Source organism: Anopheles aquasalis, chromosome 3, assembly GCF_943734665.1.
Source record: "Anopheles aquasalis chromosome 3, idAnoAquaMG_Q_19, whole genome shotgun sequence".
Classification (NCBI taxonomy): Eukaryota; Metazoa; Arthropoda; class Insecta; order Diptera; family Culicidae; genus Anopheles; species Anopheles aquasalis.
The window spans coordinates 10,227,501-10,255,000 of record NC_064878.1 but is presented as its reverse complement, the minus strand read 5'-3'; the positions used below and the strand labels follow the sequence as shown (position 1 = coordinate 10,255,000).

Below are 27,500 nucleotides of genomic sequence, written 5' to 3'. Positions count from 1 at the left end.
TTTGTTACTTTTAAAATAGTATGCGGTGAATTGGTTTCTTCGCAGCGTAACGATTGTTAACAAAGTAACCTATGGTTGAGAAATTAATATTCAGTTCAGTGTTCAGTTCTGTTCAGACGTTCATTCGAATAGTTGTGATTCATAAAACTGTTGAAATCTTTAGTTTGGTTTGGTGTAGTTAATTTTACTTCAACTACTTTGCATAAATCAATTAATCCTTTGGCAAGGAATGTTAATCCATCTCATCGCAACCGTGTAATCATTGGCGCACTAATTGCATGGTACAACTTTGAAGCTCCATCAAGATAACGCATGATGGCGGCATGATGCCGATTCTACGTTCCGCAGCACTTTGCTCTGGCCAGGAAACGGGCGGGAAGAAGGCGTGTTACGAAGAAGGTAATGTGGTCTTCACTGTTCCGTTCCATTCCGTTCCGTTCCATTCCTGGCGCGATGGAATGAAGCAAAAAAACAAAACACTCAATCCCACCCTCCGTTCTCCTCTCAACAGTGACGACGCGTACGCGAACGTAACCGCGAAGCACAATCAGGTCACACACGGCCCCATCAACCGCTCCATCGATGGATGCGTGCGTTAAGAATAGCCGGGAGGAACGGTGAGTGCTGGTGAGGTTGTGTCTTGGTCAAGGTCACACGCTGGACGGTGGTGAGTTATGACTTGAGCCGAGCTGCCGAGTTGAGCCAAGCCCTATCGGCGTCAACGTCGTCGTCAGGCGTTCTTGATGGCATTGAGCGTCTGTTTCTTGAGCCGGTCACCGGGTATTGTTATGCGGTCGGTCGGTCGACGTTTGGGACGTGCTGGCGTGGCGAGTGTATTGTGTTGTTGTCGTTGTTGAATCCATTCGCAGGATTCGCCACGATGATTGTTAGTCCAGCCGAGTGGAGCTTAATGGCTCATCGCGTTGACGCACGCTGTTTCAATTGTGATAACTCCGTGATGCGCGGCCTATTGTCTTTTCGTCTGTCTCCGTGTCTGTGAGTGCTTTCAACGGAAAAAATATGTTGAGATGAAATGTAAGTGAAAAAGATTTGATACAAACAGCTTATAAACACTTGATTCGTTCAGAAACTTGTATGATGCTGAAATGACACAGAACGCTCTGCGTTCAGACACGTGTCACGGTGTTCTGATGGCAACAATTGTCAATCGGACACGGTATTAGTGGTTGATCTGTTTGTTTCTCCATCAAAAACATGCTTGATGTAGTCGGAAACAACGAGCTAAACATGAGCAAAAACGGGCCAAAAAAGCCGGTCCCTAGGCGCTAATCCAACGGTGTGCTCTAGTCACGTGGTATCTGACTTGCTCGTACCAGGCATCTGGCAGGGGGACCGATGTGCTGGCTCAAAGTTTCTCATGACAGTCGCACCGACCCGTTGGTTGGCACGTTTGGTGGTTTCGTTTGGACAATCACCGTCGATGCTCACTGATTTTGACATTCTAAAGCTCCTCCTGGGAAGAGCATCAACTCGGGTCTCGTCGAGAGAATCGACGAGACTCCGGTCCGGTGGAAGTGTATTACACGACTAATTCCCTGTCCACTTGAGTCAGTCCAGTGAAAGGTGCCACCGCTGCAGTCACTACTTATCGGCAGAACTGCTTTGCATTTGATCTGCTTGTGGATTATGACCGTTCGCTGGAACCGTTTTCTTGAATTGTGGATGCTGCAGTTGACAAACAGGAGGAGGAGTTATCCTTTTAACTAGTATTGGCATAACTTTTGGAAGTAGGAGTTAGTTATATTTCGTATTCAGAAGGTGAATATAAAAAATTGAAAAGATATTAAAAATACCTATTCCAAACGGGCTAGCAGTTAGCATGCTTTACTGGAGCATACTAAAAAATAACTTGATCCGAAATACCACCCAAGAGCGTTCACCGGAATCGACTGGTTTTTCTGTCGAAAATTTGCACAAAGTTGTTCTGTAACGTGCAAATCCAATAAAAGGGATTTACAAACTTTATAACCAATTCATTAGAAAACACAATTTGAAAGTTTTAATTCGGATCACATCACTGTTTCCCGGAGAAAAAAACTATACCCGGACCATTCAGTTCCACTTATTTAACCTACAGAAAGCTCCGGAAGGTAGTTTTGCTGTTCCGCATCAACACTAATTGATTGAAACTGTGTCCTCGCTTCATTCAGTCAGCTACGGCCACGGCATATTGCATCCATCGAAGCGGACCCAAAAAACAATTAGCCTTAACACAATCTTCGTCCTGCCGACATACCATTTAGTCCGTGTGTCCTGGGAATAGTTTTTCTTTCCTTGTCAGTTGTCAGACCCCGGGCGGGGGCTAAATGGAAGACTTGCGCTGCTTTCTCTGGCTGCGTTTTATGTTACTGATTGATCGATAAATGCCGAAAACAGTTACGCACGGCGCGCTGATTGGTTCATTACGAGATGGTGGAGGAGCGCAGGGTGTAGCGGAGAAGTATAAAAGAAAGCGTCGGAACCGTTTCGCGCCGCTTGCTGAAAGGAGAGGAAAAAGTTTTTCTATTAACGTTATCAAGAAGAACCTGGTTGGCAAAGGCCACCAGCACTGGGACAGGCAATATGGTGCGTATATTAAAGGATATGCCGGGTATAAGCCATGCCGGGTGTTGGGATGCTGTCAAGGGGGCACACAAACACCCCTCCCTCCGGTTCGAAACCGCATGCCGGCCGCTTGGGAATCCTTCGAGGGTCATGTGTCCTTTTTTCACCCATTCTCCTTCTTCCCCGGTCGCTCGTGCCTTTTCGACTCTACCGACCGATAGCGTACGGATATGTTTTGCATTCATTTCGTTTATCTTCTTTCGATTTATCATAATTGACCGCACCATTAGGTAGGCATCATCCCTTTTCCGGCCGGGTGGGTGGTAACGGGGGGTCGATCTCGGTATTGCGTAACGTTACTTATGCGCCTAACCTTCCAGCTCATCACTGGGTGGCTGGCTGGCTGGCTGGTAGGATCACTGTTCCTGCGTTACTGCGAGCCCTCGGATGGCCCCGGGATTTATGGCCATTAAACTCATATCTAGGAAAGATCCATCAAGATTAGGTTCTATTACCTTTTTCTTTTTTTTCCTCGCTTCCTTCCTAGTGGTTCCGATTGCTCGGCTAATCTCAGACGTTGACTTAGCACGCGTTAGTGGTGGTTGGTGACACAACCCTTTTCCCACGCAATCACTGCCCTACCAATCTTCAGCATTTGGGGCCGTCTGTAAACTAAACATTTCTGATTTTATGTGCGATACTAAATCTGCTCGAAACACAGGGAAATTACTAGCCGAATGTGAGCGAGAATGTGAATGCATAGTTCCATTCTCAGATGAAAACAGAATTGGCCATAAAAGCCAACTATGTGGGTATGTAGCATCTTCGAGGACAGTTTTTGCGAAAGATTTTTATTTTCTTAGTAGAACTAGATGTTCTTGATGCTTGTTTAAAGGTAGTTGACAGACTGTCTCAGACCAGATATTGTTTACTGGCACAGTTTTGTTCAACTAACGGCCAACACAACATCATTAATTCGTAACACGTAAAAGATAACAATCCGATGCACTATTGATGCATTTTATTTCGGATTTTTTTCGATTTGGTCAATATAGAACAAGATCTGCGGGAAATTCGAGTGTCGATACTGCGGTAACCGTTAGCGGCAGTCATGCGGTAGTGTTTTGGCTTTTCGGTCGAACCGTTCTAATAGCAAAAGCACCAACCTTCCCGAAAGTAGGTCACAGGTGGATTAGCGAGTCGTTATGCGGGCAACACATGCTCAATGGAACTCGTTTACTTCTCGGTACAACTGTAAGTGACGGGATGCCTGTTTTCGGCGAACGAGTTGCTGGAGCGGACCAACAGCACTCCGGGAAAATAATTACACGAATTAGCAGATTGCCCGCGATTATCCTTGTTCGCGATATAGAAAGTGGAATATGGCAATAGAGCGAACGAAGAAAGCAAGTGATGGGGAGTTTCATTTGCTCCCGGAACATTGTGGTTAGTAACATTGATAACAAAGAGCATGTTATGGCCCTGTCGATCCCCATGAAATGGCGAAGGAAGTGATTGGACGTACATCAATTAATTAAACGAGATAAGGGTGGGTAACCTCCTTTCCTGTTTCTATTTGTGTTGGTATATTACATTAAAGCTCTTCGATCTATTTTGTTTATCCTAATGATTAGTAGGTCATGCTTTACTTGATGCTTTTTGTCATCTAAAAGTAAATTTAAGAAGATTTTGTAATATTAAAATGCCACCAAAGGGCAATAATCTGGCAAAAGAAAATGTGGGTTTCGCTTCGATTTTTCCCAACCCCTATACTAGAGATAAAACACACTTTCCTGAAGTTGATTAAGCATCGAGCAACCAAACCACTGGTCGAACATCGATAGCAACAGAGAAAAAAGCTCGCAGCTCAAGAACTTCACTGGCGAAGGAGATTTATAGCTTTGTTTATTTGATTAATGGCAATAAATCGTTATCTCTTTTTGCTCGATGCAACCAAACTTCGCGCGCCCTGCCCGTGTCGGACCTCCGTGAACCGTAGCACGCACCACGCGCCACGGGCTCGCCCGTTTCTTGTGGGCGGTGTCGAAGCAAATGGACCGGATGTGGCCGGCGACACTTGCGGTTTGTTTCTGTTTCGTCCCTGCTGCGACGACACCGACCGACCGACCGACCGACCGACCGAACCGAAGGAAGGAAGAGTTTCGAGCGCCCTTCAGTGTCCTCGGCGAATGTTTTTTCTGCTCCTTTTTTTTACATCTTCTTGCGTGCCTCTTCTGGTCGTTGTAATCAAATTCCGAATGTCGGGCCAAGAAACAGCGCATCAAAGGCAACGTCCTGCGAATGGTAGTGCTCAGGGAAATTTATAACCAGCGAGAAGTCACACTTCAAAAAGGAAACTTCGTCGTGGCGGTCCGTGGCGTAGACATCGCGCAACGCAGCTCTTCAAGATGAGAGGAGACGGGGTCCGGTCATTTGGTGAGTGGCACGATACTGCGGCAGATCAGTTCAGTGACACTGGTTGAGGTTATTTCCATCGGAAAGATCGAACTCTGTCGAATGTCGGATACTTTGTGTAACTGAAGTGTTTGTGAACACTCGGTCAGGAGGGTCATCGATAACCGTTTCAGTGATTGCTCGTGCCACTAAGAGAGGCTAAATTAAGATTTCCGAAACCATTTCAAGCGCTAACAAGCGATCGGCACAACTTTCCGACGCTACTTTCGCTAAGGACGTGAACGATTTGATCTCTGACGGACTTTTCTCCGATTTCCATATGCACGCTGCTCGCTTCATCGTGAACTCATAACACGTCCCGACCATGCGGTTGTGAATAGTAGTCTATTGCCACCATAGAGCACACTATCAACGGCTAATTACTTTAGTGCGTGCCGTTTAATTAAAGATTCGATCATTAGCTGAACAGGGTAACAAGGGGATCAAGCATTCATTTGTGCGGCGCTTCCAGGCGTTTAGCTTATCAAACGAGACGATCGGAAAATGTTGTTTAACCTGGCAACATGATACGGCGGTGTACATGTGCGTCTCCACGCGCCCCAAAGGCCTATTGCTTCTCGGCATACCTATTCCTGGCGTTGCCTCGTACAACCGCTCACAATTAGTTGGCAGAAACATTGGTGACCGACGGTGATGTTACGAACGAGCAACGTGCCATACATTTTTGATTCCGATGAAGCTCTTCAGCAAAATGAGGCATTTTAATTACGCCTCCAATTAGGCGGAGCAGCCGGTTCCTCGAGAAGGAGGTGTAGCGTGTTGTGGCACTGGAACGGAAGGCTCAAAGTTTGTGCCAAGAGTTTCTCAGCCCCTAGGATACGGTACGAACGAGCTGGACTGTCTTCAGTCAGCTTGTTAGATGTGAACAACTCAAGACATTCTCCCAGATCTCCGGTTCTGCCTGCCAGCTTGTCAGACGGCTGGGTAGAGTATCCAGCAACCCATGTTGGTTGGTTCGAGTAACAAACAGAAACAAGCTCTCTGGAAAATCTCAGACACAGGCGAAGTGGTGAAGAACAGAAATGTATGTTTAGCTATTCATCAGTTTCATTATCACGTGAAACATTTAGCGGATATCGAGCGGCCGCGGAGTAGAATGTTCTTCCACATGACAGCGTCGTACGAGGACGCTGGGGCATTCAGTTCGCGTTTGTTTTATTTTGAAGCATAGCTGAGACGCACCCTGTACGCTTCTTTTGCTTGTTTTTCTGTTAAAGATGAATGAAAAACGCAACTGTGTGCTACAGCGACAGTAGACTGGCTGGCTGGCTGGCTGGCGAGATGAGAAAGATTGTTGGCGGGACACCGAGGAGCTGACGCTGAGTGAAACAATCAGCCGAATGTGCCACGGGGACTAGTGCGTTGACGGGCTAGGTAGAAGGGCAAAAACAAGCCGCAATCATTGCCAAGCTCCGGCGGAATCAACTCTTCGCACTCGGCGAGCTCTTTTGATGTGCGTGTTCGCCGTGGGCTTAGGCGGTCGCTTTTCTTCACGTGGCTATCCCCGTCTAGACGGTAACATTACGGGATCCTTTTGTTAGTGCGTGGAATAATTAATGGCAGCTTGATTCCTATGCCCGTTCACGCTTCGCTTAGTTGATGCCAATGGTGCGGTATTGTGTTTGTGTGGAGCCGTAGCGCATTGCATTCGGGAGCAGAACACACGATGAGAGTGGAGTATATGGCCGCAACATTGCTACCATTAACCACAAACGATAGGCGTATCATGGTTATTTGCTCAGGTGATGGGTTTGTCGTGATTTACCTGACATTCCTGTCCGTGACGGCCTGTAACGGGCTGCGAAAATGCCTTCAGTAGTACATTCTCCACTTCAACGGCTTTCGGAGCAGCCGTTCAGAGTTGTGAGAGTTCCTTACGGATACACATTAGCAAGAAGCCCTTAATTGGAACGAGGAAAACTGTTACATTCCTTGTGAATACAGGGAAATAACGAGCTGATTAACATGTTAAAGTAGGATAGACGATAGCGTTCTGAAACTTATTTCATTTTATTTTGACAATCATTTCCTTGCTTATGCTTGTTATTAAGTGTATTCTTTTATATTTTGAATAAGCAGAAATGAATGGAATGGGAATTTATACGATTTTTTTCCTTTGCTTCACGTTTAGTATGTCGAGTGTTCTAAAAAGCGGAGAGGTTTGAAGGCAACATCGTCGTTTGTACTTGCCTTTTCGCCACGGGGAACTTTATCTAAAATTCCACGTCGGTAAATGGCGTCAGCGCGCAACGAAGACGATTGCATTAACATTTTACAGTTTCGCTCGCCCTCGCTCGTCTCTCACTGGCCGGACTACCGAAAGTGTTGAAGAAGATGCAGCTTTTTAGGAAATTGGTTTTAATATACTTATTGAACCCATCTTCACCGTTCGCAGTGCCTCAAGTAAGTGAAGAGGAAACTTCAAGTGAAGCCCTTCGGTGAGCGCTTCTTTAATCCCAGAGCATATTTCGTTGCTCGTTGAATGTGCTTGCGCGAAGGAGGTGAAAGTTCGGCCACTTTGCCCCCAACTCTTACCTCTGGTGCGAGGTCGTGAAGTTTAATTATAATTCTATTAGTTCGCAATTTACTTAGAAAAGCAATTTTGAAAGCAGAGACGCGACATTTACGGTCAGCGAGCAGCGTCACCGTAAGCCCTTGTCGTGAGTCAACCCGTGTCACAAGTAAGATATCAATTCCCTCGTCGGTTGTGTAAAGTTTTGGCGAAGAGCGAAGACACTTCGAGCGACTTCATTTGCCCATTAGGGTGACCTATATCGGGAGGTCCTTCGCTGTCAGTGACAACCCGATATGAGCCTTTGTGGAAGTTTTTAGCAAGCAACTTTGCAACACTTTTATCAGTGTGGAATGGTTTTGGTTTCAATAGACAGTTTTGGACGCCAATTTCCATTGCATTACATTGAAGCGTTGTACTTGCGTTGGTAATTTTAATATTAAGAGAATGGGAATTAGATGCAGTTACATTTTTGCTCACAATAACTCGATTACAATTGTGAATATTCAGTTTAACAATCAGTAAACACTTTGTCAAACTGGCGACAGACTGCGAAGCAACTTTTAACAGCGTCAAAACACGAACACACATTGTTGAAAAACAAGTCATACCGGCATGTTCGAATGTCGTTAAATGGAGCGACGGTGGCGGTCGTTGCGACATAATCAGCCAAATATCCGATCAATAATCATTACCCTTCGTTAAAGGCGATAATCTGGATGAAGATATTCACGTCCACCGATCGTTTGGCCGTACTTTCACGATGACGTGTTTTGCTTCGCTTTCCCCGAACGGCGGTGGTAAAGTGGATGTAATTGACGCACTTTTCGCACGAACACCATCATCGTCAATGTGCACGTGATCCTCGGTCACAGGGACGACATTTGCATATTCCTCTATCAGCGAGCTAATGATGGTTCATCTGCAAATTTTAAAACGTTAACCATTCTCATTTTTCTCTCTCTCTCTTTATAGGTAAGTTTGTTCGGGCAACTAACGACCAGTGCTCGCCGGTGCACTCGAGATAAGTATCTCTCCATTTAAATTACTTAACTTCAGGTTTGGTTACTTTTCTTGGAAGAGCATGTCCCGTTTCATTGTCCAAAGGATGATGCTGGAATGTGATTAAATTACGTTGGCACGATTTGAATCCAGTTAATGATCAAATACTTTATCGTTTCAAGTGGTGAATGGCAGCAACGATAGCTATCTAAGCTACTGCTTTTATCTCGAGAAGCATCTACTACGTGATTTATCGTGAGTGGCATTCTTCCTGGAGAGAGAGGGAGAGAATATGTGTTTGTGTTCATCAACATAGCTACGGGAAAAGTGGAGTGACAACAGACACTTTATTAAAATCATCTACCCCCAACGCCCGGCCGTACTGAGTAATCTCCACTGCAGGACTCCGGACAATGCGAACACCGTAACACAAGCAGTGCACGAGAGCACAAGCATTTTCTGTTTTCTTTACGCTGCTGCATCCTTTGTCATTGCATCGCTATTATGCTGCTGCTGCTACTGCTGGGCATCTAGGATGCTGTCAGCATGATTAAATTGCAGCACGGTGCTGCTATTGCTGCGTTTTCCAAAGATTCAAATATGCCAGATCATTGTCGGAGCAATTATCTTGCGCCACGATCTTCGCTGCTTCGCTAGAAAGCACCGGGATAGAGAAACAACAACAAAAAACCATTCCATCGTTTGCGCTATAAAAGGGTTTGAATGGATATAATTGGCCAGAGGTGTGATTGTATTACCCTTCAATATTCCAATTATACCACCAGTTTATCTCCGTTGGTGACACTACTCTCAGCGACGAGGATTTCTAGCTTCAATCCATTTTAATTCTCTACGAATACAGTGTTTGCGGCTTGCAGATTTTCAGATAATTAATGTTGAAAATAATACATATTATGTCTTGATTTTCTTCTTCCAAACTAGTGCATTTGCAAACCAGTTAAGGATGGTATTAGTTTTTTAATCACAATTTTTAATTAAAAACAAATATCCTAAATTAAATTACTAATCAGTTGCCACTCTTAAGCTCCTAATTTTCGATAAACAGTATTCATGTGAATACTACGCAACATTAGATTCATTTCTAATGTTCTGTTCAGTCAGGAGGTGGATTACAGTTCTGCGAGTCAAATGGCGTGGCATCTCCCTCAGGGAAACGGGCCAGTTGCTACTGGAAATGAATTTGTTTCCGGGAAAATTCCATCCAGTTTCAGTTTAGGTAACGCCTCGTTCACCCACCACAGCACCTCCTACACGTGGCCGAATTCAATTTCCCCGAAACAATCCGGGAGCCCATTTATTCGAGACGAGCCGGCGGAGAGGGTGTTCCAATACTTATAATTGAAAAATATTACGTAAACTTCATTAGTGAACAATTCGGGTATCGTCGCTTCCGCAATTGGCATCCTTGGCGGCTTTCCATGCCGGCACTCGTGCCGGTTGCGATGCGGAAAAGCAAACGCCGGTGGACAGGGGCAAGTTTGCCGCAAGGTGTAAAGAAAGTTGCCACAGGTGTTTGGGAATAATTAAGTAAGCCAGCCCAGGCCAGGCCAGTGGCACTTTGCTGGTGCCGGCTGGTCGGTCGGTCGGTTGGGTGGTCTATTGTTACTCTGTTGGAGCATCAACTTTTGGGGCAACCGTCTATGCTCCTTTACGGTACGGGCACTCTCCATCGTCCAGGTGCCAGGCAGCGCTCGAGTTGTGTAGTGGTGAAGCAGCAAAGTGAGGGGAGAGGCTGCCATCGACCGCATCATATGATAAATCGTCCACTTTCTCATTACTGGCACTGGAAATGTAGTGTTTTTCGGAGTAAGCAGTCGACTGTACGACTCGGGACGTTTACTTGTTCTCTGCCCCTAGTAAATGATCCATTCGCCTCTGAGTTGCAGGGCGTTGCCTGGAATGGTTTCTGTGTGCTTCCTCGTGAAAGCATTCTCTTTGATGCCAGGTGAGCTCAGGGATGGACTGATGAATGATGGCGCTTGCTGCAAAGTATAGTTGTCCAACGGAAGCAAGCTACTCATTTATCTTCTAGGAAGTTGACTTTGGTTCTAGCCCTTTTTGGCGCGTCCAAAACGACGACAATGAAATGAAACTTTTACATAAAGGACGTTCCTAAAACAATCAAGTCAAGCAGAATGATTGGCAGAACATTGTAATCACTTTTGTGGACACAATTAGCTGCAGCATGATGTTAACTTTGCATTATTTAATATCATGTGAACGGTGCGTTACTGCCACACTCACCCGCCCCCATCAGCCATGTTCCGTATCCGTTGACATGCGAATGGCTACAAGAATTACACTTCACCGGAATGGCGTGAAAAGGTCCTTTTCCCTGCGAGCGCTCTCACGATAATGTATGCTTCTTCCACTAAAGAGATACCACAAACCCTTCGGGCAACGCCGCCCTTCGACCATTTACGGTGCCCGGGTATTGTGGGCTCCACAAGGATGGGAAATTTTGTGTTAATAGATTTTCCTAGCCACCACCACCTAGTCGCCGCCAATTGTCTCGGCCCAGCCTTTCCGGTTGCTGTGGGTTGATGAGAATCACCGGCGGACCAAGTACGCTTTTCTTCCGGGGACAACGGGGAGCCCGTCGTCGGGGTTCCGGCAAGGACAGCAAGTAAAATCCTTTTGTAATCTGGTTAATGGGCGAGCCAGTGTCGGAAAGTGAATATTTATGATTGTACCCCCGTTTGCACGCGGTACCTAATGTCGTGTGGCTGTATTGCTGCGGTCTTGGCACTGTAGTTTGATCACTTTAACTCGCATTGATTTGCTATTACTGTCCGTCTGTTGCCTTGGTGGGAAATTGATTTTGAAAGGTCTACACGGGGACTAGAATAGTATCAGCAACAGTTTATTTTAATAAAATCCCTTATGGTACTCAATATTGATAAGAAAAAGGGGCATTTTTACTAGATATTCGCGCAGAAAATGCTATTCAAATAAAGTATCTTTTCAACTGCTGATGTCAAGATGTAAAACAGTTCCCGGAAAGCTCCTCCTACACAGTAGACTCTACCAGCATTTTCGGGAACAACAGGCGACCATCACCACTGGAACGTACCATGAATTAGCTATGCATGAGCCTCAGCAGGCAGGCTGTCGCATGTTGCCACTCCTCCGCTTGCCTAAGGGTCGCCTTCCTTTGGTTCCCGTTCTGCGCTCTGCGTTTCTAAACAATGGCAGCACACCCCTAGTGGATCCAACGCTGCCAGGGTCAAGTTAAACCTAATTAAATAGGACAATCAACCATCCTGGGACGGGCCGGGCCGGGCCGGCGTAGTGACTTCTCAACTTTCGGGCCCCCTTCCCGGGGACACAGTTACAGTCACAGAGTGGTGTCGTGCGTGTTCTGCCCTCTGATGCGTGCAAATGCTAATCGGGCTAAATATTGGCATTTATTTGCGTTTCCCTGGGAAACCCCAAAAAAAAACCCATGATGTACGGTACGGCCATTGTGTGTGGACTCGAATGGCGTTTGTGGCGTTTGCGGTGACGACATGGCCATACACGCTCCACCCTCACCACGGACAGCAAGGGGTTGCTTTGTCCCGGGGTTCGAAAAAAGGCTTTTGAGTCATTCTTTCCATCAATTAGCCTTAGCGGAGCTGAGGATTCTGTTGCTGCCGATCCAGTAACCGGCTGGATGGTCAGTCAAAGACGAATGTTACCGGTAGCACCGGTTACTGACTCGAGCCTGGTCACTCTCAAATTCCAAATAAACTGGAAACCAAACGCACGCACCGATTCTGCAAGGCACCGTTTCCTGCTGGCTCGTGCGAGCCACACGAAACCACGCAGCGTGCACGGAGGTTGAGGTTTCGTTGAATTAATTAGCCCCCGGTGCCCGGTGACCCGGAGCTACCAAGGACTCAACGATAGGCTCCTCGGCTACCAACGGTTTTGTTTCATCTTTTCACCGAAAGTAGAAATGGTAATTAACCTCAATTTAGAAGAGGCAAGAACTAAATATAGGCCGCAACACCCCAATGCCAGGTTGGGGTTGTGGGTAATTTGGTAGGGCAGGGGCTTTTCCGGAGGCCATATTCTTGCCCGCAAAAATCTCTTTCCGTTTGGTGTGGTCGTTGGCCGGTGTGGTACAAGAAGTGTGCCGTTTAGCGATGCGATTCCTGTGTCCATGGGGACGATAGAGGGAATCCTGTTTTCCGCCCGGGTCGTTGACTGTGAGATTGCAAACTAACCAACAACTAGGGCATTAATGTTGGACAGTGGCTTTTAAAATTGGTTAAGCGAATGGTTATGATGATGTTAATGTGTGGTTTAGAGGCTATTTGCATCAATGTGACTATCCAATGTGCATAATTCCCTCTCAAAAGCAACCGAATGTTCGCAATAATTTGCTTAAATATTGTATGAGATTCATTTCCACGTGAGTGAGTTGCCCTTTTTTCATACATCAAATGGTAACACTACCGCAACGCATCCTTACCGAGTGCATCTGACTGTTTGAGTAACATTTATCAAAAAAAAAAAACCCTTTCAATGCCAGGCATCAACTGCGTGTGAGGGTTTGTTGGATCGAGAAAATTGTAATTCTTCGTCCGCATTAGCCTTATAAAATCCAAATTACGCTAGCGCGGTACCGTGAAGGCTCTCAAGCACTTGCAATAGCTCTTTTCGTGGTACGCGCTCGTACACGGGCGAGGGCCACATGTCTGCTGGTGGCGTCTCGTGTCCGTGGCACTCGCTGCAACTTTCTTGAGTCAGCGGATCGTCGAATCGCTTGTTTCATTTTTCAAACGTTCCACAAGGTAGCAAGTTATGCCAGCCAGCTGCCTGAACTGCTGCAAGAGACAGGGTTAATGGTTTTGTAGCACAGCCCGAGCCCTTTTGTGTGGCAGCTTTTAGTAGGGGTTTTGGGCTTTTGCAAACTTCCGCGAACAGACGATGGCAAGATCGACCATAAGATCTTCGTCGAAGGGTAAAGGTAGCCATAAGTTTGCAGTTTATGTAAAATGGGATGATAAAGTTATTTGTGTTAGCATAATAATCTAAATTTATAATTTAAATCTTCTCAAAATGATCTGTTGAGACAAATTAGTAGAAAATTTATCCATTAATGTGGTTGTTTTCAAATACGATTACTTTAAACCTCTTAACAGAAGTAAAAAAATCTTTAAAATCGATTAGCTTGATATCAATTTCATCCGAACCAAGCAAGCAGGAACCTATCCTGCATAAATTATTAAACAATATCTTGGGAACGATCAACATTGCCGATACTGAGTTGTATCATTCAATTTACATTTTTCAATTTCACGTATCATCGCATTGCGTAAGTTTCAGCGATCTCCTTTGCCCCACACCATTCCAATGCGGAAGATCTTTCTGTTAGGCTGAATCGTTACCGGAGATTTTGCTGCTCCGATAACATGGGACCCTTTTTCGGATCACCGCCACACCGCACGTCCACGCCCTTGCACACTTAACCATATTTCACGACAATCTTCGGTCAAAAATCGTGCGGAATAGGGTCGTGCAAAGAGAGTAGACAAACTCTTGGTTTTTCTGTTTTTTTTTACCAGGAACTGAACTCGAAGATGGTTTTCCTTGACTGCGCTGGCCAGAATTCACTGTAATGGAAGAAAGCTTAAGTAAAGCCAGGCGAGAAAAGCGAATTGATTCCTCGTTCACGTTGTAAACAATTCGAAGACCGCTCTGGTTCCGGCTCCGAATTACTATTTGCATCACGTACATTCTGCCCCACACTGCAGAGTGTGCTTTCCAGAGAAAAGGGGTTGAAAAGGTCGGTTTGGCTTTTTGCTTTTCATACGTTTATGCTGCTCCAATCATGCCGTACAGCGTGCACTAGAAATGTTCAATAAAAATAGATTTTGAAGTACATTTCCGTTCCAAGTAGCTACACTTAAGCGAGTGCAATGGTACACTCTGTGAGTCAGGGTCTAATTAAATTAAAAAGAAACAACTGATTCATTTTTGCAAAAGATTTCTTGAGAAACATAATGTTCGTAGAAATAGACCGCATCCTAAATAGCAAGATCCATTGGAAGGGTTTCTAACATCATTGAAGTGCTCTAATGGTCTTCAAAAGCTTCCTGCAATAAATATGTACACGACTGATGTTTGGTAGATCCATTTAACTCACTCCACCCTCCGGCATCAGCGGTGAGCTTCATTACTCTGCTCTAGGCGTTACGTAATGGTGTGTTGCCGATAATGACGGCAGCAGAAGGGATGATTATAATGTTTATTACCCTTCAACTGCAGTGGGATGGTTTGATAACGGCGCATCCGGGATCTACCCTGTTGTTCTTTTTCTCTGCATTCTCACTCTCAACTCCTGCGGGGTGCGATGAGCGGTTTGTTATTAACGCAGCATAAGCGGGGGGCACGAATAGGCTTGGAAAATGAACAGTTATTATCGTCAGTTAATCTCACATCCAGTGCAGCCGTTGCATCTATATGGGATTTGCCGCATTGCCGAGAGGTCTAATGAAAAATTCCTCTGGCTCCGTGCACGGATTCACGTGTGACGATGCATGGACATCCAATTAATCGTTCGGCATAATGGTATTTAAGCACGCCGAGAGTTCCGCATGGCACAAACGAAATTTGAAACAAACGCTTCGACCGTAAGCTTTAATGAGGTGATAGCATTAAAGTGTTTTGATTCGCTCTGCTCTTTACGCGGATAAAATCATGACAGTGACAGGAATGTCGATGGCATTGTTGGAAATGTCATTACATGGCGCATGCTGTTTCATACATAATGGCTTTTCCAATTGTTAGAAATTGAATAATCTTAAATTAGTTTAAATTTTTATATTCAAATTTTTTTTATACGTGAAATGCAATGGAATTTTAAATTGATGTATCATTTCTGGGTAAAATTTCTTTTTTTTCTGAAAAAGACTGGCGCCTCCATTTCTGCTATGCAGCGTTTTTACAACGATAACCAACATGCATTGGATTTTTACATACAGCCACAATTCATAAAGTTATTTTAACATTTTGCCTGACCTTTTCATGTGCTCTGTTGGACTTTTGGAATGTTGGACATGAAAATGAGGAAGCCATTTAATTGGACAGCTTGTTCTGCTTGTACCCTTTTCATCATTTGTAATCATTCACCTTTTTGTTAGAGAAACAACGTTTGAAAACCCTTTTGCCTCTGTTCTAACAGATGCTGGAAGGAAATCTCATTACTAGAGTGGACCCTCATTAACTATCCCCACTTTATGCTGAATAGCAGCAAGCGCTTTCGCAAGAGTGAATGAGCAACAAGTACAAGCTACACCACACCATCGCATTGTGGCCCTCGGATGTAGTGGCTGTAGTCCTGCCCTAATTGCATATAGATTGTTATCTCGGCATGATCCTCCCGAAGCTACAACCGAAGCGATGGCCAGAGATGTAAAGTGTCCGAAATGTCACCAAAGGATGACTCCCTCCACCCATCCCCACAGTGAAGCGCTGATGTGGGAAAATGAAAGCATCTGAACCCTGGACCGGATTGGTCCAGATTCTGAGATGAACTTTCACGCTGCATATCTTCGCTTCGGCGCTTCGTCACTTCTGACGGCTTTCTCCACAAGCCTTTCATCGGTACAAAAGTTTACACGGCCCTCAGCGAGGCAGGAGTGCAAAGGCAGCAGAGCGGTTGAGCTCGATAGTTGCGGGCAAAGCGAAAGCGAAGAAAATTGAAATGCCAAGAGGGAAACCGCTCGCTACCTAGATTTATGCTGAGGCACGTTTCTCATTTTGCAAACATTCTACCACCACCGTAGGTTCTCGTTGGTCACCGTCGGCTAGTTCTCCTCCCCCGGACCATCAACCGTTGATCTCAGGAAGCGCACTTCCCTTCCGTGACAAATCTGCTTCGGCGAAGACATATCACGCCATCAAGAAGCTTGACATCGAGTTGCGATCCGGATGAGGGGCTGGCGACTCAAAACCGAATGGTGATGTGACTGTGTATGTGTTTGTGTGACACATCACACCCTCTCACTTGACTGTTGTCCTCATTTTTCGAATGTGTCAGGACGTGTGCAGAGGAAGATGGAACAATTACAAATGTCCCTTTTCCGTTTCGCTTCCCGTTGCTCTGCGCTGTTCCTGTTACCCGGGATGACTTTCATCCCTTAGTATATTGCAACATGTCCTTGTTGGGTTCCCGCTCGCAGTGAAGTGCTCGAGTGTGCGGTCGGAGCGAGCGGTGGATTGACGTTCCCGTTCCCGTTGATCCCTAGGTGAGGGCGTCTAATTTATTTGCGAAATAATTATCATGTAATAGCGTTAGCCTAGCCTGAGGATGAGGAGAGTGTCAGTAAATAGGGGGGGGGGGGGGGGGAGGAGTGAAGGGTACAGCTGTCGAGCTTATGCTCCTCATTTGTTCCTCGCGTAAGCCTGACGATAATGATGCTCGCTGTGAGGCAGGCAACATCTCAAGGACATGAGTCCTTCGCTTGGCTGGAACAGTGAAAGAGATGGCAAGATAGGAAGCTATGCTGCTCTCTCACCAAGATTACGGTAGGTTAGGTTCAGCTATGTTGATACCGCCTAGCGATGAAGCTGGTGAAGGCGTTATCGTCAGCCATTCATTGTTGTCAATGTCAGTGACGTCGTTGTCGATCATGTCGTTTTGGGAAGCTTCTGAGCCGGTAATGCTATTTACGTAAGTTTATTAGCTCATCATTGGTAGAGGGTTTGAGACGGGTGCAGCTTGATGGATATATCATCGACCGGTTGGTAACTTCGATTGGAGCAAACTGATAAGTTTGCTGACAGTTGGCTGAAACCTTTACAACGTTATTCACTTGAAATTTGGTAGCAGGTTGGATAAGGTTACAACGTAGGAAATTTTCAAACAGTAATATAAATGCCATATTTATCATTAAATTAAATTTTTCTCAGAACGATTAAAACACCAGGTCTAAACTTTAGAGCTTGGAAAAAGATTACTTGGAAAAAAGATCACGTCATTTAAAGGTAACTGTTTAGCATCAGGCCTGCAAATGAATAATAATATTAAAACAATAGTATATTATGGAACTGATTTCAATTAACTTGACTAAAACGTGCGCATACTTTGGCTTGATATTCTGCTGTCGTGTGCATATTTGATATTTCTCCAGCCATCGAACGGCTGTGATACATTTTGATCAAAATAATGGAATCTCCCTGTTACCCTGTAGCCACCCACTGAGTTGGGGTACACCTGCTGAGAACACATGTTGCTGTCATGCACAGTGACGCAAAGCAAACAGAAACACACATAGAATAGCAAAATCGGTGCGCAAAAGCAGCGCTCCCCTAACCAGGCAAAACGCTTTTCTGTTATTTTAATGTTAGGTAAGGGCAACAATTCAAGCGAGCGTGACGCACCGCTATCGTTGAAAAACAAACAGAAAATCATTTTTGAAAGTAAACCCCACGAGCAGCAGAGTTTGTTGCGGGTAGATGAACTGTTTACTCGATGTGTATTCCCGGTATCTGATGGTTTGGCTCAATCAATTTATGTCGATAACTTACCTTTAACTTCACCGTGTTTGGGAAGACATAGAGAGTAGCATCGTGATGGATCACACTGACGATGATGGATCCTTTAAAGTTCGCTGCTTATCACATTCATTAACGATTATGCAGTCAGTATAGTGGGAAGCAGTAACATCACTCGTGGTGTTTGTAGTGAATCAGCTTTCCCCCTAACTACAAATTAATTAGTTGGAAAAGCCACCGAGTCCTTAAGCGGCTCATAACACGAGCGTCAAAGGAAGGGCTCCTCTGGTACCTCTGTGTTCAGTAGAAATGATTAACTAATTAGTTTATTCCAATTCAACGCACCAGGTTGCTGCTAGGCTTAATTAATTGAAGCTAGTAGATGGCTTCGAGCACCGATAATTCCTTGGAAGTTTTCTTGGAATGTCAGCTTGTCCTCTTTAGGTATTGTTATCTTTAGATCAGGTTCGCCAGTGGCCTTAGGTTCAATCAGGCCCATTTCTGGTGAAAGTAATGATTAAAGAATAAGACCATCGATAAGTTTCAAAATGAAAGGGTCTGAGGAGTAAAAATGTCCCACAAACATTTTATCGCCGTTGGCTTATAGAAATCGTATCAAATCCATCGTATCCTCCTATTGCATGATCGCACTCTTGAAACCAATGTGTCACAATAACTTTTAGCTGGAGCGTGAACCTCCGATAACAACTCATAAGCAGCGGGAGCAGCATACGCAATCATGTTCGTGCGAATTCGTTCCAGCAGCTCTGTCACTCATAACTCACTTTTACGGTCCTCGTCATCGATATTGCCCCAAACGCATTGCCACATGTGACAGCGCCATAACGCAAAATGGTGCAAATGAATGCGTAGCAGAAGAAAGTTGTCGTCGGCCGCACCGCACCGCGAAAGCGTCGATTCGACAAATGCCTGCCGCCATGTTTGCTGGCCGAAACTTTACCCGAAAGAATTCCATTTATTGCATTCGCAACGTGCTCAAGTTACGGCGGCAAATGTTCATAAAATTGAAATATTGGCAAATTTCGCGAAAAACAAATGTGTCCCACAGCCGCCTTTCGCCGGAAAGCGTGTTAGACGAAGTATCGATAGGTGCAAGTCCATGGCTTCAGCTTGGAAGCTAACGAAAGTCCGCCCTCGGCGGGTGGTGGATAAATCCAATTTATCTTTTCGGTGCAAGACAAGAACTTGTTCGAGCCTCGGTGCGCGTGTGCAACCGTTGACAAAGTTCTGCGTAACTTGACAAAACCATTCGTGCAAAGGTACCCATCGGAATGGCTGGCTGGCTGGCTGGCTGGCCGGGATTGTTTTAATTGTTACCTCAACTTACTCGTCCTGAAACACAGCCAGTATTTTTCCCATTTTGTGTTAAATTTCCGATGAATGAGCGAAAATAATGGCGTTTGGATGGCGGTTAACATGGTCACAGCTTCAAAGGACGAGCCAGAATTTCGTTCAAAATTGAAAAATAGATATCATTTGTTCGATATATCGTTTCAATGTTTCGCTCCCCTCGCTCTGCCGCTTGCGCTCGATATATTTCGCTTTGTAATCTTCATTCTACGGATACCGGTTCGAGGGAAAAAAAAGGAAACGGGAATGCATCATGGTGGTTTCGAATGAATGCTTCACGTCACACAGGGAACGGCCAAGCCTCAAACAGCCAAGTCACGCTGTGCTTTGATGGGGGAGAAGGGCAAAGCGATGGTTTGATACCTTCCAGAAATGGAAACATTTCACCGCTCCCACCGGTGGCGTGCTGTACCGAGGGTGGCAATAGTGGCATTTTTCTTTCCGTTTTGGAATTCAATCAATGTTTCACCTGATGGCCAAGATGGTGCGTCGCACCACCACCACCACACGCGCATCGCCTCGTGCGAAGCCTTGAAATGACAGGAATTCGTGAAATGCGCCCTTCGCTTTGAGCAGGCTTTGGGTGAACCAAGAGTATGTGTCTAGATCCACGATATGGTGTAGCGTGGCACCCGCAATTTCCACGCAACATTGCGGCCCACCGAAAAACGGGGCGGTCACTGGAATGGGGCTGGATTCCTTCGAAGAAAATCGTTCGGTTCCACGTGCCCACAGAATTTGGGAACACACACGAGCTTAATGGAGGAGCAATCTTGGTGAAGGTGGTGGGTAATCGTTTGATATATTTGAAGGAAAAGTGTTTTCGATTTCACCTGTTAGCGGCGAGCTTAAGTGTTGCTCTGATTTATTGAGCCACATGAATCCCGTGGGCTAGGTGGTGGTGCTGTTTGAGGCATCAGCATCGTCAGCCATTGCTTTGAAGGTGTCAATAAACGATAGCACCTTTCACTTCAGGTAAACTGCCAGTTGGCTTTGCGCAAACTGTCATTTGCTGCCTTGCAATTCGTTAGTATGTTGCTAACGATGGTGAAATGGCACTGCAGGTGAATTGTTTTACAATAAAACTATCATTTGACCATATAATAGAAGGAAACCTCGTTTTGTTAGTTTGTAGTGACAACGCTGCATTCGTGTATCGAAACTTTAACACTGAATTATTAAAGCTTCGTTTATATGAAGCATCATCACTTCTAACTAAAGTTCAAATCGATTCATCGGCCACAATATATAGATGATGCTGGAATAAATATCGCAAAATGTATTAAATTGATAAAAAAAAACAGAGCAACTTTTGATCGATTCAACAGTCCTTCACTCGGTCTGTACTTGCTGTACATCGTACCACTGTTCAATGAGTTTTTAAATTTCACAAAAGAAATCAAACAACCCCTTGGCGATCGTCGAGCAACGAGTTAGTCCCTTGGAAAGCTTCTTAGCGATTATCGTTTCTCGCTGCCGATAAGTGTGCTTGCCAATGCTTCCAACCTCCCGCGCCCCTCGACCAACACTCAATGACCTCGTTCGATTATGCCTCCTTCCCAGCGAAAAGCTATTCTCGCGAAAAAGTACGCGCCAAGCGGCTCAAATCGGAGTGCCCGTCTTCGAGCGATAACCGCACCGAGTTCGCACCACGCCGAAGTGGAGTTAAGCCGATATTTGGCACCAGTCATGATTGCTTTTTGCCACTGCTTTTCGTTATCTCGACTGCGCAGATTTCTATCGTCACCCGTGGCTGGTGGTGAGGGGAAGAAAGAAGAAACTTAATAATTGATGCAGCGAGGCCAGGCTCCGTTCCGTTTGCTAAGGCCATTGCATCGTTCGTTCTGGCGTCCCACGAGAGACCGCCTTAAATTGAGGCACAGCAACGGAGGTTGTTCCTCGTAAAACATTCATCCGAGCATAGATTCGAGCGAAGAAGGGGCCCAGAAATCATGATTACCATCAGATCTCGATCGTTCCTAGAATCGTGTGCAAGAAGCAGGAAATCAAATAACGAACGGTAGATCAATCATTTGGTGAATGATTTGGACAAAATGAAAAGGGGGTGGGAACAACTTGTCCATCACAAAGCCATATTCTTTATTGTGCTTGTTAGTCTTCCCGTTTAAAGAAGCACGAAATGCCCTCGAACCACCACTTGTATCCTTGTATCCAACCAAAAGCCATCTTGAAGCGAAGTGCAACAACGGAGAACACTGGTTTCACTTAGGGGGTGGAAGTGATTTAAAATGATCTCATTACCCAACGGTGACAAATTCCGCATTCCGCAGGGAATGCTCATCCCTCTTCGGGCAAAAAAGGCCAACATGGTAAGGAATCCTAACTTGAGCTCATCATCCCGAGCCGGGTCCTTCGCAATGAGAGCGAGCTACTAGAGGTTTCCAGTAAAATTTAACTTTATCGTAGTAATTACCTGTTTACAACCGGGTCTCCCATCGTAACGCGGCCCTAAATAGTCCTCCGGAAGGAAGAGCAGCCAGACGGAGAGAGAAAGAGAGAGAGAGAGAGAGAAGGACGAAACGACGCGGCACGTGGCAACGGAAGCCGGGAACGACAAACTGCTCCCATCGGAGACGGTGACGGACCAGCGACGCTCGGCACCCGTGGGAGATCTTGTTAGCCACCAGCACCAGCTCCTCCCGCCTTCCACCAGCTCATTACGTCACGGAATGACCTTTTTTTACGGTGCCTACTATACACCGGGGGAGTCGTAAATCCCCGGGAGCGGTGGCTTGGCCCAGCATCATCATCTCCGCCGGCGCTTATCTACTGGAAACCGCGGACGCAGAACCGGAGGTTTGATATGGCCGCGGTAGTCCGATCTCGTAATTGCAAACGATTTTATTTCACTTTCGAATCACGGTTCCCACCGGCCACCGGCCACCGGCGGAATGGATCGAACCACCCCGTGAGCGAGCGAGCGACCGAGCGAGACCCAAGCGAGACACATAAATTAGTTCCTCCCCGACGACGGAGGGGGTGGGGTTTTTGGGTGGACTAAATTAAGGTCCCGGCCAGTACGTTATCATTCGATCGTTAAATAAGGCACAAAGGTCCATCGCCCACCGCTCGTGTTCACCTGCTCCTGGTGAACGAATTTATGCGATGAAGCACCGCGTAGCCCCCGCCCGCAATGATGGAAACATTTCCGAACCGAAGAACCCGAGATCAGGATCCGGGTCTGGATGTCTCCGGTTGGGGAACCCGGTAGTTAATATATCTTTATGGCAATAAAACTTAACTGCCCTGGCCCCTGGCAAGCCCTTCTGAACGAGCGAGCGAGTTCCATAGATTCTTGAAGATATTCTTTACGCCCGGTATGGGCCAGGTGTGCGACTGGGATCAACAATCGACCGTGGGGAGGAACGAAGCAGAAAGGTGGCGTTCGTCGGACGAACGCAAACTTGAGCACCAAGAAAATGCGGTAACGAAGGGCGCGCCAGGGCTGGATGGACGGATTATGAAAAATTCGAGAAACGAATTTCTGGGTTCCGGACACACTGTGCCGAACCTTGGGTTTTCGAGGAGCAAATATTGAGCTTTACCTTGGGGACATCGCAACGCACCGCACGCTGGTGGATGGTGAATGAAAAACTCAAACCATAATTCGACAATGGAACCAAACGTGGTAACCGTGGATGCTTCTGGTTCGTGGTCGGTGGCCTAGACCACCCGGATCTCGGGTTTATGATGCGGTAAATAATTAAAATACATCCACAACAGGCAAACTCTCATTTGTCACGTTACGGCTCAAGTGTAACAATGGAGTGCTTTCCAGCATCTCGCTCGATACACTGAACCGTTGGGCTTAGCTTGTGGTTTGGGCAACGCTACCATAAACCTGACTAGAGAGAAATGGGCAACCGGTTGCAATAACTTTCGATTGGATTTAGAGGATGAGCTTTGGGTTGACCACAGCCAGCTGGATGCATTCGGTAGCTGGTGTTTAGATCCAAGGATTCTGAGAGCCAATGATTTACGGATGACACCGTGTCCATCATTGGAATCCCTGATGTGCATAGATTTGCTATAAGAAGCTACATTACGTTCCCGGAATGTTTCGATGTGATGCAGCTAATGTACCTGCCACTTGCAGATTTCCCTGTTTAATTACTTGCATCGTTCCAGGAGCTGCGTTCTGCATCCGTCATTTGATTACCGTGATTGCAGTTTCTCGGTATTCAATTAGCACTTTGACATACGGAGCCAAACATTTACAATTCCAATGCTGGCCACAAAGAAGCCCAACAACCATTGGTACCAGAGTCAAACATTAACCACACGTTGGCACAGCGCCGCTCCAAATGTGTAGCTAATGTGTTCTAGTCACTGTTCTGGTGTTAGCAGAAGCAATGTTTATTCGTTTGTGGTTCGTTTTCTGGGGTGGTGCCTTTGTTTTCGTCCATCAAAGAGCTTGCTGGTGAGTTGGTCATCATTTTGTTGATTTAGTTCGCTGCCCTTTTGGGACCATTTATAGTTCACATACTTGCTGTTGGCTGTCAACAGGATTCAATTCGTCCGGAAAAAGCACCCCCCGCATTTTCGTGATAAGTTGAAAAGGTCGTTGGAGTGAAGTGAGTTCCATGTTTGAACTGCATTCCCGGAAAACGGAACCGGAAAACATCACCGTCACCACAAGATCACGTCAAACTTAACCGGTTTGGATGTTTGATGGTTGGATGGTACGTTGGTTGATGTGAAACTAACGAAATAATTCAGTGAACTAACGAGCCACTTCGCCTCCATTGCAGCGATGCCGTGGTGACGGTAGCTTTTTCGTTCTGTTTTTGGGGGTTTTTGGAACTAGAGCGACCCCGATTCGTGGTTCTTTTTGATACTTTGTGACGCTTCGTTTGACGAAAATTCGGTCACCGTTGCAGGTCAACCGAGGGTAAAGTTTCCACTTCCTGGAAGCCACAGAATGCTCACCTGATTCTAAAGGTATACATGGATGCAAGGAGAGAGTAGTTGCGAACGGTCAGTGGAAGCAGCTTCGGCGAGTTGCTGTTCTAACAGTTTCCGTAGAATTTGTTATAGGTTGGTATTTGATTTAGAACTAGAGCTTTAGAGGATTTCGCGACAATCTAGTACGCATTGTTGTAGTTCGATTCAACCGTCCTCGGTCAAAGCTCGGTGCTTTTGAAATCAACCCGAAACGATGTTCTACAGATATGCTTTTTGCACAATCAGATAACGATTAAATGGAAAATATTAATGTTTTCTACATTAATTAATGATACCTGATCACCACAATCGGCGATGGACTATATCTACGCGATAGCATCAAAATATGGCGTCCAGATATCATTAATAAATGTAGAAAGAATCAATAAACCATTTTCCATTCCATCTCTTCTTTCTTTATATCCCAGAGCTTCAGGAATAAGCTATCAGATTTCCCCACAATCACGATGTACACGAGAACATGATGAATCACGGTAACCGCCGGTCACTATTGCGATTAGGCCTGTTTGCGCTCTCGCTACCCGTGTATCACATTTCTGGTCACGTGAGCGTGATACCTAATACCCCGTTGTGGTCGTAATCATGTGGTTTGGTGTAGCGGTGCACTTGACGCACCGACCAATCCATTTTAGAGCGCATTATGTAAAATACATGCCAAACCATTATTTGATACTAGTGGTTGTACATGAAAGCCGGCAGTACGTGGTTTTCCGACAACCAGCAAAACCAGCACGTCCCAAACCAGCACGATCATGTCCCAAAAAAACGCTCTACCTTCCCTTTTTCGTTCACCCATCCAGCGTCTACACTAATTACAGTCGTTAGTACTGGTGAGCATTTTCAATTTGTAACATGAGCAGCTAATAACACATGCTCCCAACAGCAGGCTTGCTGTAGAACCGTTTGGTTTATTAATCATTCAACACGGTTGTTCTGGTAATGCAGCATACAATTACCCAATAAACGATGATTTGGATTGGATGCCTTTTGTTCGGAGTTGATTGAAATCATTCCACGGAGTTGATTGAAATGATTTTTTGGATTTGAAATGGAAATGAAACGGTTTTGCTTAGTTAATGTTGTGCTCGGAGCGCCTAGAGAGCGCCAATTTTTCAACTCACTTTTCACAACCGAACCGGTACCATGTTTCACAAGTTCACAAGAAGCCCAGACCCTAGATGGCATGCAGATGGTGCCTTTGCAACTGCCTTGGATGGGTTTTCCGGGGTGGTAATTTGTTTTAAATGAAAAATGATGGTCAGAGCAATGTGTTGTATTATTTATTAGAGCAAACACGCGCTGACGGAGCATAACATATCGTTGCACTGTTCGTAGCGAGGCGTTGCCATCCATGGATCCGGCACTGCACTGCACCGATGCTCAGACGCCCAGAATGAGCGATGGTGAGATTACAATATGGCCAGATCCCTCCCCTCCACCAGTGGAAGGCCATGGCAATGGCGTTGGGGGCGATAACAGATTCATGGCGAGGATCGTACACTGACTGTCAGCTTACGAGATGGTGAATAGCTCGCTGCCGTGTTGGTGAATGAAATAGTAACTGACGTTTCGCCCGACGTCCTTGTACGGTGTTGGTATTCCGACGGGTCCGACTGATATCCGATCCCATGCTGAACGGTTTGATAAGGATAAACGACAAAACACACAGGCCCGGTGAGATCTGTCTTCTGTCTCTGGTGTCTAGGTGATCAAGCCTAACGGGGCGCCTCCACGAGCATGCTCACAGCTCACACTAATAAACCTGGCCCAACCCAACAGCCTTGTACGCGTGTATGTGTGATCGATGTACTGAAACAATTTTCCTCTCCATCTGCCACTTCCAATTACAGATATCACCAGTGGCGGTGGCATCCACCAGAGTCAACCCATCGAGCGGCATAAATCATTCCTCGAGAGCAGCACCGCCCAGCTGAGCGCATACGTGGCGGCCGCCTCCGATCCGGCCGGCTCCCTCCAGCAACAGCAGCAACCACAGCCACAATCGCTTGCCCACGGTGGCCACCAGCACACCGGCAAATGGGAGGAACCGTACTTTGACGATACGACACCGAGAAATGTGACCGCGCTGGTCGGCAAATCCGCTTATCTCAGCTGTCGAGTGAAGAACCTGGGCAACAAAACGGTAAGATGACACGCTGGTGATCGTGACCGCGCGCGAGCGCCTGTTGCACCACACAGACACATGCACGCACGCACACCAGTAACACTCGATGGTATGGAGGTTTTTGCATAATGCAACTCCATTGGCCTCGAGCCGTAGGACCATCGTATTACGAGTCGTTAAACATCGTCGTCGTACAGCCGTCGAATCGTTGGGGAACATGCACGCTTGCTTGCTGCACCATATGCTGCGGACTTGTAAGCCTCAAAATGTGCTTTTGGCCAACGGGGAGGAGTGTCTGGCCATCGCCACAGGAGAGCGCCATTAGGGTTGATCGTATTACCCACTCCTAATGCTCTTATAATGAGAATGACTTTTACAAACCGAAACCTCCGAATGCAGCACGGCATTCAGATGCAGAGTAGTGGTCCTGGTTGAAAAATGATGTTGTACAGTGCGATTTTTTGTTTTACAGAGTGGGTTTTTTTTTGCTTTTTCTATTTTCCGTTAGCTGACCTGTGGAGATTGAATTTATTTAGGAAGAAAGCATTGTATGTTGGAAGATTAATAATTGCTCTTATTATTAGTATTAATGCTTCCAGCAACGTTTCACCATTTTTTGATCCTTGCTAAGTTTTATAGCTACCTCAGAAACTCTTTCCTTGAGGGATATTTATAGTTGTTAATTACTCGTCGTTATCTCCTCCGAAAATAAAACGGACGCCAACCTCGCCGTAACTCATTACGCTCAGTACGCAGATTTATGCTGTCGCAAGCAATGGCGCACTCTTCTGCCCCTTCACTGGATGCTGGACCGTTCAGTTTGATTGAATGTATTAAAAAAATCAGCCAAAGCCAACAGCTGACTGGTGTGGTTTGGGACCCAAAAACAGAACAAAACCAAAGAGAACATTCATTAACTACAAGATGGATTGAATTTGCTTATGCTCTCGCACT

The 27,500-nt window shown here is 45.9% G+C and overlaps 1 protein-coding gene across 2 annotated transcripts in view; it reads left to right on the top strand.

Moving 5' to 3' along the window:
* The window catches only part of LOC126574440 (kin of IRRE-like protein 1), an 82,049-nt gene that overhangs the window by 34,698 nt on the left and 19,851 nt on the right, over positions 1 to 27,500 (top strand). The window contains exons 1-2 of one of the 2 annotated variants that reach the window (XM_050234640.1): positions 579 to 617; positions 26,272 to 26,564. In XM_050234640.1, coding sequence (XP_050090597.1) covers positions 587 to 617; positions 26,272 to 26,564 — 324 coding nt within the window. In that variant the 5' untranslated portion in view covers positions 579 to 586. Of the gene's footprint in view, positions 1 to 578; positions 618 to 26,271; positions 26,565 to 27,500 lie in introns of those variants that run through there. The other variant, XM_050234639.1, reaches the window with a different exon arrangement.